The sequence below is a fragment of the Entelurus aequoreus genome, linkage group LG05 (assembly GCF_033978785.1).
Source record: "Entelurus aequoreus isolate RoL-2023_Sb linkage group LG05, RoL_Eaeq_v1.1, whole genome shotgun sequence".
Taxonomy (NCBI): domain Eukaryota; kingdom Metazoa; phylum Chordata; class Actinopteri; order Syngnathiformes; family Syngnathidae; genus Entelurus; species Entelurus aequoreus.
Window position 1 is genome coordinate 13,311,410 of NC_084735.1, and position 11,956 is coordinate 13,323,365.

At 36.1% G+C, this 11,956-nt stretch overlaps 1 protein-coding gene across 1 annotated transcript in view; it reads right to left on the reverse strand.

Moving 5' to 3' along the window:
* Window positions 1–10,560, reverse strand: part of pkhd1l1.1 (PKHD1 like 1, tandem duplicate 1) — a 90,246-nt gene extending 79,686 nt beyond the window's left edge. Inside the window, exons 1-8 of the mRNA XM_062047134.1 lie at window positions 7,178–10,560; window positions 7,033–7,110; window positions 6,824–6,968; window positions 4,281–4,389; window positions 4,154–4,211; window positions 1,671–1,764; window positions 1,482–1,535; window positions 1,344–1,417 (exon numbers count right to left, since the gene is read on the reverse strand). Of these exons, the coding sequence (XP_061903118.1) occupies window positions 1,344–1,417; window positions 1,482–1,535; window positions 1,671–1,764; window positions 4,154–4,211; window positions 4,281–4,389; window positions 6,824–6,968; window positions 7,033–7,110; window positions 7,178–7,232 (667 nt within the window). The 5' untranslated portion in view covers window positions 7,233–10,560. The remainder of the gene's footprint in view (window positions 1–1,343; window positions 1,418–1,481; window positions 1,536–1,670; window positions 1,765–4,153; window positions 4,212–4,280; window positions 4,390–6,823; window positions 6,969–7,032; window positions 7,111–7,177) is intronic.
* Between the last annotated feature and the right edge of the window lie 1,396 nt (window positions 10,561–11,956).

Here is an 11,956-nt window from a genome sequence, read left to right on the forward strand (position 1 = left end):
TATATGAATTTTTTTACATAAAAAAGTATATAAATATTCAAAATATATATCTAAATACATACATATATTAATATGTATACTTATATTTACATATATACTGTATATATATATATATATATATATATATTTAATTTATATACATGTATATACATATTTATTTAATTATATATATATATATACACACACACACCTATATATACACATATATGCATATACATAATTATATATATATATATACATAACATATATATATATATATACACACATAATTATATATATATATATTTCTTTAATTTATTTATATGTACATACATACATACGTATATACTGTATATATATATATATATATATACACATAATTATATATATATATATATCCATGTTTAATTTATTTATATGTACATACATATATATTTATATATATGTATATATAATTTTTTTTATATGTATATACATATTTTTATAGATACTGTATATACATATTTATATATACACACACCTATATATACACATATATGCATATACATTATATATATAATCTATATATACACACACACATTATATATATATATATATATATATACACACACACACATAATTATATATATATACATACACATAATTATATTATTATATACTGTATTATTATATGCATATACATTATATATATAATCTATATATACACACACATTATATATATATATATATATATATGTATATATTAATTTAATATTAATTTAATATTAATAATTATGTGTATATACATATATATATAATTATGTGTGTGTGTGTGTATATATATATATATATATATATATATATATATATATATATATATATATATATATATATATATATATATATATATATATATACACACGCGTGGCTCCGGCGAAGCTTCCGATATGCGGGGACACGTAGCTGAGGCGCTGAGCATCTGCACGGCACCGTGTCACAGTGACTGATCGGGGTGTGGTCAGAAAGGTGGGGTCAGGTGTGTGTGTATATATATATATATATATATATATATATATATATATATATATATATATATATATATATATATATATATATATATATATATATACACACACACACATAATCATATATATATGTATATACACATAATTATTAATATGAAATTAATATGAAATTAATATATACATATATATATATATATATATATATATATATATATATATATATATATATATATATATATATATATATATATATATATATATATATATATATATATATATATATATATATATATACATAAAATTGTATTTATTTATTTTTTAAAATAATTTTTAATTTTTATAATTTTTTGGAAAGCTTACCAACATAAGTCCCTGTCATCCTGCAGCTCATATATCCCCAGGAAGATCTTTCAGAGTCCAGTCTCAGGTTGTATCTTCACAGACATGACACGCTTGAAATAGCAGCAGGAACATTTAGTGAAACAAAGATGGACTCACAGTTCATCAGACTCAGGTCTGAGCAGCTCACATGGCATCCCCCCCATGTAGGACCTGCACCAGGGATGGTCTTTAACATCTTAGCTTGGTCTAATGTCCCATAACACATCTCAAATGACAAGTATTACAGTAGGGCTGATGGACAGGAGCAAAGTGGCCCCTGGAGGCCCCCTGTTGCAGGGGTCTTACCTGAGAAATCTGACGTTTCGTCCGTTGGAGCTCAGCGCGGTGTTGCTTCCATACACGTCACTGAAGATCAGTCCTCGTATGGTCACCAAGGTCCCTGCCCAGCCATGTGCAGCTTTTAATAGGTCACACTGACTAGACCACTGCTTATTTTCTCTCACGCCCCCCCTAGGAAAACACTTTTTTTCCACGGCCTCCCCCCTGAAGGTAATGTTTGTATCTGTGTGTATCAAGATTTTATTTTAATTAACACTAAATATGCTATTACGCTATTGCCTCTCACGCCCCCCCTCCAGGGAACAACATTTTTTTCACGCCCCTCCTGAATTTATTGTTTGTATCTGTATGTATCAAGATAATTTTTTACATTAACACTAAAGATGCTATTACACTATTGCCTCTCACGTCTCCCCTCCAGAGAACAACATTTTTTTCACGCCCCTCCTGAATTTATTGTTTGTATCTGTGTGTATCAAGATATTTTTATATTAACACTAAAGATGCTATTACACTATTGCCTCTCACGCCTCCCCTCCAGGGAACATGTTTTTTGTTCACGCCCCCCCCCTGAAATTGATGTTTGTATCTGTGTGTATCAAGATAGTTTTTTATTAACACTAAAGATGCTATTACGCTATTGCCTCTCACACTCCCCCCCAAGGGAACATCATTTTTTTCACGCACCCCGCCCCCGAAGTTAATGTTTGTATCTGTGTGTCTCAATATAGTTTTTATTAACACTAAAGATGCTACTACGCTATTGCCTCTCACGCACCCTTTCCCCCAACACGTCACGCCCCCCCTAGAGAACTGAATATTTTCACGCCCCCCCCCCCCCCCCCGAAGTTAATGTTTGTATCTGTGTGTATCAAGATAGCATCGTTAGTGTTAATAACAACTATTACACTGTTGCTTCTCACATACTCTTTCCCCCAACACCTCACGCCCCCCCCCCCCCCCCTAGGGAACTACATTTTTTTCACGCCCCTCCTGAAGTTAATGTTTGTATCTGTGTGTATCAATATAGTTTTTATTAACACTAAAGATGCTACTACGCTATTGCCTCTCACGCACCCTTTCCCCAACACGTCACGCCCCCCCTAGAGAACTGAATATTTTCACGCCCCTCCCCCCCCTCCCGAAGTTAATGTTTGTATCTGTGTGTATCAAGATAGCATCGTTAGTGTTAATAACAACTATTACACTGTTGCCTCTCACATACTCTTTCCCCCAACACCTCACGCCCCCCCCCCCCCTAGGGAACTACATTTTTTTCACGCCCCTCCTGAAGTTAATGTTTGTATCTGTGTGTATCAAGATAGTTTTTTATTAACACTAAGGATGCTATTACGCTATTGCCTCTCACGCCCCCCCCCCCCCCCTCCAGGGAACAACATTTTTTTCATGCCCCCTCCTGAATTTCTTGTTTGTATCTGTATGTATCAAGATAGTTTTTTATTAACACTAAAGATGCTATTGCGCTCTTGCCTCTCACGCCCCCCTCCAGGGAACATCATTTTTTCATGCCCCCCCCTGAAGTTAATGTTTGAATCTGTATGTATCAAGATAGTTTTTCTATTAACACTAAAGATGCTATTACGCTATTGCCTCTCACGCCCCTCCTCCAGGGAACATCGTTTTTTTCACGCCCCCCCTGAAGTTAATGTTTGTATCTGTATGTATCAAGATCGTTTTTATTAACACTAAAGATGCTATTCTGCTATTGCCTCTCACGCTCCCCCTTCAGGGAAGATCATTTTTTTCAGGCCCCCCCTGAAGTTAATGTTTGTATCTGTGTGTCTCAATATTGTTTTTTATTAACACTAAAGATGCTATTATGCTATTGCCTCTCACGCTCCCCCCTCAGGGAAGACAATTTTTTTCAGGCCCCACCTGAAGTTAATGTTTGTAACTGTGTGTCTTAATATAGTTTTTTATTAACACTAAAGATGCCTTTACGCTATTGCCTCTCATGCACCCTTTCCCCCAACACCTTACGCCCCCCCTAGAGAACTTAATTTTTTTCACGCCCCCCCCCCTGAAGTTAATGTTTGTATCTGTATGTATCAAGATAGCATCTTTAGTGTTAATAAAAACTATTACACTGTTGCCTCTCACGCGGCCCCTAGGGAACTTTTTTTTTTCACGCCCCCCTGAAGTTAATGTTTGTATCTATGTGTATCAAGATAGTTTTTTATTAACACTAAAGATGCTATTACGCTATTGCCTCTCACGCACCTTTCCCCCCCCAACACCTCACGCCCCCCCGCCAAGGGGGACCACCCCACTATTTAAGAAGGGGCTGTTTGGAATTTGCTCACAGTTACATTTTCCTAGGGAACAATTTTCTTTCACGCCCCCCCCACTGAGGTGAAAGTTTATCTATCTGTATGTGTCAAGATATACGCTATTATCTCTCACGCCCCCCCCCCCCATTTGGGAAGCACCGGACTGGACCGTGTGGTGTTTCAGCACGGGGACGTTACCTGGAGGGCCGCTGACCGGACTCAAGGACTGGATGGTGGGCGTCCTGTACCACTTGGTCTGTGGGGAGTTACAGTGAGAAGTTCCGAGTACCACCCGAAAAAAACTAAGAACTGGACTTGGACTCACGTAGAAGCTGCAGTGGTAGGGCTTGTAAGCGCCGTTGCAAATGTTTTCATCGGGAATGGGAACCCCGTCCACGCTGACGTGGACCACGTACTGGTCGCGGGGCATGGGTCTGCCAACGGGATGTCGTACTCGGTAAAGTAGGGGTTGCATAAACCACATTAGGCAAAAAGGAGGGGGACTTAAAGGGGTGCCTTGAGGAACCCCTTTAAATCACGAGTTATGAGGATCCGGTGTGTTTCCATCAATCAATGTTTACTTATATAGTCCTAAATCACGAGTGTCTCAAAGGGCTGCACAAGCCACAACGACATCCTCGGCTCAGATCCCACATCAGGGCAAGGAAAAACTCAACCCAATGGGACAATGAGAAACCTTGGAGGGGACCCCAGATGTGGGGACCCCCTCCTGGGCGACCGGTGCAATGGACGTCGAGTGGATCTAACATAATAGTGTGAGAGTCCAGTCCATAGTGGATCTAACATAATAGTGTGACAGTCCAGTCCATAGTGGATCTAACATAATAGTGAGAGTCCAGGCCATAGTGGATCTAACATAATAGTGTGAGAGTCCAGTCCGTAGTGGATCTAACATAATAGTGTGAGAGTCCAGTCCATAGTGGATCTAACATAATAATGTGAGAGTCCACTCCATAGTGGATCTAACATAATAGTGTGAGAGTCCAGTCCATAGTGGATCTAACATAATAGTGTGAGAGTCCAGTCCATAGTGGATCTAACATAATAGTGAGAGTCCAGTCCATAGTGGATCTAACATAATAGTGTGAGAGTCCAGTCCATAGTGGATCTAACATAATAGTGAGAGTCCAGTCCATAGTGGATCTAACATAATAGTGTGAGAGTCCAGTCCATAGTGGATCTAACATAATAGTGTGAGAGTCCAGTCCATAGTGGATCTAACATAATAGTGAGAGTCCAGTCCATAGTGGATCTAACATAATAGTGTGAGAGTCCAGTCCTTAGTGGATCTAACATAATAGTGTGAGAGTCCAGTCCATAGTGGATCTAACATAACAGTGTGAGAGTCCAGTCCATAGTGGATCTAACATAATAGTGTGAGAGTCCAGTCCTTAGTGCATCTAACATAATAGTGTGAGAGTCCAGTCCATAGTGGATCTAACATAATAGTGTGACAGTCCAGTCCATAGTGGATCTAACATAATAGTGAGAGTCCAGTCCATAGTGGATCTAACATAATAGTGTGAGAGTCCAGTCCGTAGTGGATCTAACATAATAGTGTGAGAGTCCAGTCCATAGTGGATCTAACATAATAATGTGAGAGTCCAGTCCATAGTGGATCTAACATAATAGTGTGAGAGTCCAGTCCATAGTGGATTTAACATAATAGTGTGAGAGTCCAGTCCATAGTGGATCTAACATAATAGTGAGAGTCCAGTCCATAGTGGATCTAACATAATAGTGTGAGAGTCCAGTCCATAGTGGATCTAACATAATAGTGTGAGAGTCCAGTCCATAGTGGATCTAACATAATAGTGAGAGTCCAGTCCATAGTGGATCTAACATAATAGTGTGAGAGTCCAGTCCTTAGTTGATCTAACATAATAGTGTGAGAGTCCAGTCCATAGTGGATCTAACATAATAGTGTGAGAGTCCAGTCCATAGTGGATCTAACATAACAGTGTGAGAGTCTAGTACATAGTGGATCTAACATAATAGTGTGAGAGTCCAGTCCTTAGTGGATCTAACATAATAGTGTGAGAGTCCAGTCCATAGTGGATCTAACATAATAATGTGAGAGTCCAGTCCATAGTGGATCTAACATAATAGTGTGAGAGTCCAGTCCATAGTGGATCTAGCATAATAGTGAGAGTCCAGTCCATAGTGGATCTAACATAATAGTGAGAGTCCAGTCCTTAGTGGATCTAACATAATAGTGTGAGAGTCCAGTCCATAGTGCATCTAACATAATAATGTGAGAGTCCAGTCCATAGTGGATCTAACATAATAGTGTGAGAGTCCAGTCCATAGTGGATCTAACATAATAGTGTGAGAGTCCAGTCCATAGTGGAGCTAACATAACAGTGTGAGAGTCCAGTCCGTAGTGGATCTAACATAATAGTGAGAGTTCAGTCCATAGTGGATCTAACATAATAGTGTGAGAGTCCAGTCCATAGTGGATCTAACATAATAGTGTGAGAGTCCAGTCCATAGTGGATCTAACGTAATAGTGAGAGTCCAGTCCAGTTACAGTGGTCCGAGGTCCTCCCTACAACAGGAGCACTCTCGTCTTCTTGGGAAGTTGCTGCAAAAATGTGAGTCTCTGAACTCAGTCGGAACAGTAGAAAAAGAGAAGACCTAAGACGGAACCTTGAGGAACACCACTAGTATAACAATGGACGATGCATCTGAAGTAAACAAGCTACATAAATCACATTAGAAAATGAGGAGGGGACTTAAAGGGGTGCTTTGAGGAACGCCTCAGTTGTGTAAATTGGGAGTTCTGCAGAAATGTTAGTCTCTCAAATTTTGTACGGACCTAGTGCGTTGGTATGGCGTGGGTCGTACCTGGTGTAGCACAAGATCTGGGTGCCGTGCGTGGAGTCCCTCTCCACATCGCAGGGCACGGACAGAGTGTCCGACACCAGCGTCACGCGGTTGCCGAACGTGTCGTCCTTGGGATTCAGCTGGAACTGTCCCTCTTGGGCGAAACCTTAAAAAAAGGAGCCGCGGTCACAACACCCCCGGCGCCGGCACCTTCCGGGTTGTGGACTCACCATCGCCCGTGAGGGTGAGACGCGTGGCTCCGGCGAAGCTTCCGATATGCGGAGACACGTAGCTGAGGCGCTGAGCATCTGCACGGCACCGTGTCACAGTGAGTGATCGGGGTGTGGTCAGAAAGGTGGGGACAGGTGTACTCACAGGTGCAGCAGCAGAGGGTGAGGAGCAGAGCCGCCGGCGGGAGCATCGCCCGCATCCTCGCGCTTCTCCGACTCGGTCAAAGGAAAACAAGAGACTTGCTGAAAGGCGAGAAGTGGACCTGCCCTTTATAGAGCGGCGCTCACCTGGAAAGTGGGCGGGGTCTGCTCAGACCACTCGGGGGAGTACTCGGCAGGCGTGAACCGCCACTCATTGTGAGGCTATTTATAGCTAAATGTGCATTTGTCCTGTTCTTTCTCAGAAAGATGATAATGAAAGGTTGCACCTTTGAGGAAGAAACACAGCTGACAGCCAAAATATCAGCTGGGACCAAATACTTCTTTAATTACACGCAAACAACAAAAACTGGATTTACAACATATACTGTATATATATATACATGCAAACAATAAAAACATTTATTTTTAGGATGGTAAACATTTTTTGCTTGCAAAATATTTGCAAAAATTTTTTTTTAGGTTACAAATATTTGCTTTGGTTCAAATGTTTTTGTTTTTTTAATTGCAAATCGATTTTTGTTACAAATATTTCTTCAAAAATGTTTTTTATTATAAATCTTTTTTGGTTGCAAATATTTTTTTAGTTTCATTCTTTTTTTGGTTATGAATCTTTTTTGTTGCAAATCGGGTTTTTTGGGTTGCAAATATTTGCTTTGGTTCAGATGTTTTGTTTTTGTTTAATTGAAAAACGTTTTTGTTACAAATATTTATCTGAAAAATTTTTTTTTCATTATAAATCTTTTTTGGTTACAAATATTTTTTAGTTTAATTATTTGTTTGGTTACAAATCTGTTTTTTTTTATATTGCAAATCATTTTTTGGTTGCAAACATTTTTTTTTGTTTCATTCTTTTTTTGGTCACTAATATTTTTTGTTAAAACCATTTTTTGGTTGCAAATCGTTTTTTTTGGTTTGCAAATATTTGCTTTGGTTCAAATGTTTTGTTTTTGTTTCATTGAAAAACGTTTTTGTTACAAACATTTATCTAAAAATGTTTTTTTTCATTATAAATCTTTTTTGGTTACAAATATTTTTTAGTTTAATTATTTGTTTGGTTACAAATCTTTTTTTTTTATATTGCAAATAATTTTTTGGTTGCAAACATTTTTTTGGTTTCATTCTTTTTTTGGTCACTAATAGTTTTTGTTACAACAATTTTTTGGTTGCAAATCGTTTTTTTTGGTTTGCTATTTGCTTCAGTTCAAATGTGTGTGTATTTTTTTTTTTATTGCAAAACGTTTTTTGTTGCAAATATATATATATTTTTAAATTATTATTATAAATCTTTTTGGGTTTCAAATATTTTGGTTTCATTGTTTTTGTTTGGTTGCAAATCTGTTTTTTATATTGCCAATCATTTTTTGGTTGCAAATGTTTTTTGAGTTTAATTATTTTTTTGGTAAAAAATATATTTTTTTACAAACATTTTTTGGATGCAAATCGTTTTTGGGGGGTTGAAAGTATTTGCTTTTGTTCAAAAGTGTTTTTTATTTTTTAATTGCAAAACATTTTTTGTTGCAAATATCCATCCATCCATTTTCTACGTCTTATCCCCTTCAAATATTTATTTACATTTTTTTTTTGTTTAATTGTTTTTTTTCGGTTACAAATCTTTTTTGTTACAAATCGTTTTTTTTGGGTTGCAAATATTTGCTTTGGTTGAAATGTGTTTTGTTTTTTATATATAATATAAAATATAATATAAATACAAATATTTTGGTTTTATTGTTTTTTTTATATTGCAAATCAGTTTTTGGTTGCAATTTTTTTTTTGTTTCATTCTTTTTTTGGTTACAAATCTTTTTTGTTACAAACATTTTTTTGGTTGCAAATATTTGCTTTGGTTCAAATGTGTTTTTTTATTTATTGCAAAACGTTTTTTGTTGCAAATATTTATTTATTATTTTTTATTTTATTACAAAACTTATTTGGTTACAAATCTTTTTTGTTACAAACTTTTTTGGTTGCAAATCGTTTTTTGGGGGTTGCACGTATTTGCTTTGGTTCAAAAAAAGTTTTTTTTTAAATTGCAAAACGTTTTTTGTTGTAAATATTTATTTTTATTTTTATTACAAATCTTTTTGGGTTGCAAATATTTTGGTTTCATTGTTTTTTTTGGAGGGGTTAAAAATCTGTTTTTTTTACATTGCATGTCGATTTTTGTTATAAATCTTTTTTGTTGAAAATCTTTTTTGTTATTTTTTTTAAAATTACAAATCTTGTTTTTGTTACATATTTGTTTTGGTTGCAAATGTGTGTTTTTTAGCTAAATTATTTTTTTAGTTAAAAATATTTTTGTCACAAACATTTTTTGGTTGCAAATGTTTTTTTTTGGTTGCAAATATTTCTGTTACTAATAACTTTTTAGTCGCAAATATTTGCTTTGGTTCAAATGTTTTTTTTAATATTGCAAAAGGTTTTCTGTTTGCAAATTGTTCTTTTTTTCAATTCTTTTTTTTTTATCACAAATCTTTTTGTTTCAAATCTCTTTTGGTTGCAAATGTTTTTTAGTTTCATTCTTTGTTTGGTTACAAATCTTTTTATTACAGACATTTTTAGGTGCGAATGTTTATTTGGTTACAAATCTTTGTTTGTTTGCAAACCCTTTTTTGTTTGTTCCGACTCAACCTCAAGCTTGTGGGCGGTGCCTCCTCTGGACAACACGTTGGAAGCCTGCTAATTGGTCAGTAACGACCACCTGCAAAGGTTTTAAGGGTGGAAGTCGTCCCATGTCAAGGCCCTATGGTAAATAAGTCAACATAAAGACTTGGAACATTAAGTTCAAGTTGAATGTGTCACCCAAAACATTTATTTTTGTTCGAAAATATTTTTTTATTGCAAAACTATTTTTTGTTTTTCCCCCCATTCTGTTGTATTCCAATTTAACTCAAAAGCCCAATATTCTGTCATCAGCCAGTAAAATTTTTTTGAAAAATGATTCTTGAATATTTTGCATCGATTCAGAATCATAATAAATAAGAATCGATTTAGTAAATGTCCCAGTGTGATTATTGCACAGTTTTGTGTGCATAAACAAAGGAGCAGCAGGATGACCCACCAGCACCCTCTAATGGTGAGGGGGAGAAACAAGCTGCCATAACCCTTGTGCAACCTGAACATTGACTACACACAAATGGGACCTGCTTATAAAAGGGACCTAAGTCCACAATAAATAATATATTTGTTTGACTTTCAACGCTGGAAATCTTTTAACATCTGCAGATCTATCGATTGATATGTTTTTTATTAGGGGAAAATGCAAAATATGCAATATTTCGAAAGAAAATATGTTGAAGAGTGGAATATTTTGAGGTTGGGTAATTACAGCCTTGAATAGTTCCATAATATCATTTTCATACAGAAGACCAAAAATATATTTTCACTTCCTACTGAACTAGCATGAGAGCGAAAGCAGGCATAAATCAGCCATGTTATATATATATATATATATATATATATATATATATATATATATATATATATATATATATATATATATATATATATATATATATATATATACACTACCGTTCAAAAGTTTGGGGTCACATTGAAATGTCCTTATTTTTGAAGGAAAAGCACTGTACTTTTCAATGAAGATAACTTTAAACTAGTCTTAACTTGAAAGAAATACACTCTATACATTGCTAATGTGGTAAATGACTATTCTAGCTGCAAATGTCTGGTTTTTGGTGCAATATCTACATAGGTGTATAGAGGCCCATTTCCAGCAACTATCACTCCAGTGTTCTAATGGTACAATGTGTTTGCTCATTGGCTCAGAAGGCTAATTGATGATTAGAAAACCCTTGTGCAATCATGTTCACACATCTGAAAACACTTTAGCTCGTTACAGAAGCTACAAAACTGACCTTCCTTTGAGCAGATTGAGTTTCTGGAGCATCACATTTGTGGGGTCAGATAAACGCTCAAAATGGCCAGAAAAAGAGAACTTTCATCTGAAACTCGACAGTCTATTCTTGTTCTTAGAAATGAAGGCTATTCCACAAAATTGTTTGGGTGACCCCAAACTTTTGAACGGTAGTGTATATTACCCAAGATCATTTTCAAGCCAGCAGTCTAATGGCAGTTTGACTCATTTACGCTTATCAAAGCTCTGAGAATTATGCTCATGATTTTTTGGGGGCCTACTTTTTTAAGAGGAACAATTACAACCAAAAAAATATATGTTTTCTTGTTTTTCGATCGGCAAGAATGAAATTAATTTGGTTTTCATGTCAAAAGTATCGTAACACACCAGGTTCAGAGTCCCAAAAGAGATCAGAGGAGAAAGTGTGTATACTTTATATTTATATCCTATTCTAACAAGGTTACTATCAAAAAGACAATGCCATTTTGTAAAAAAAAATTATTTAAAAATCAGACGTCAACCTTTGAAACTGAAGAATGATATCACATAATGTGCTCAAGGGTTAAGGCAGAACAAATTAAAATATTTTATTTTTTAATAAAAACCTCTACTCCTTGAACCGTCTAACCTCTGGAGGAAAGCAAGCGTGTCTCACGGCTTTGTTTTTTTCCCATCATCCCTGAGGGAGCGCGCCACTGACAAGAATTTTCCCACAATGCAACGTCGAGCGACATTCCACCTTTTGTTGTTTGCGAACATTTAATGTCACCTCACGTCTCTCCGAGCGGCATTTTTGTCATTATCTTCCACGACAGCCCTCGCCGCGACCGCTGACATGTCGTGAGGGCGTGTCACGCGTCGACGCCACGGCCAAGGATGACAGCCTCCCGC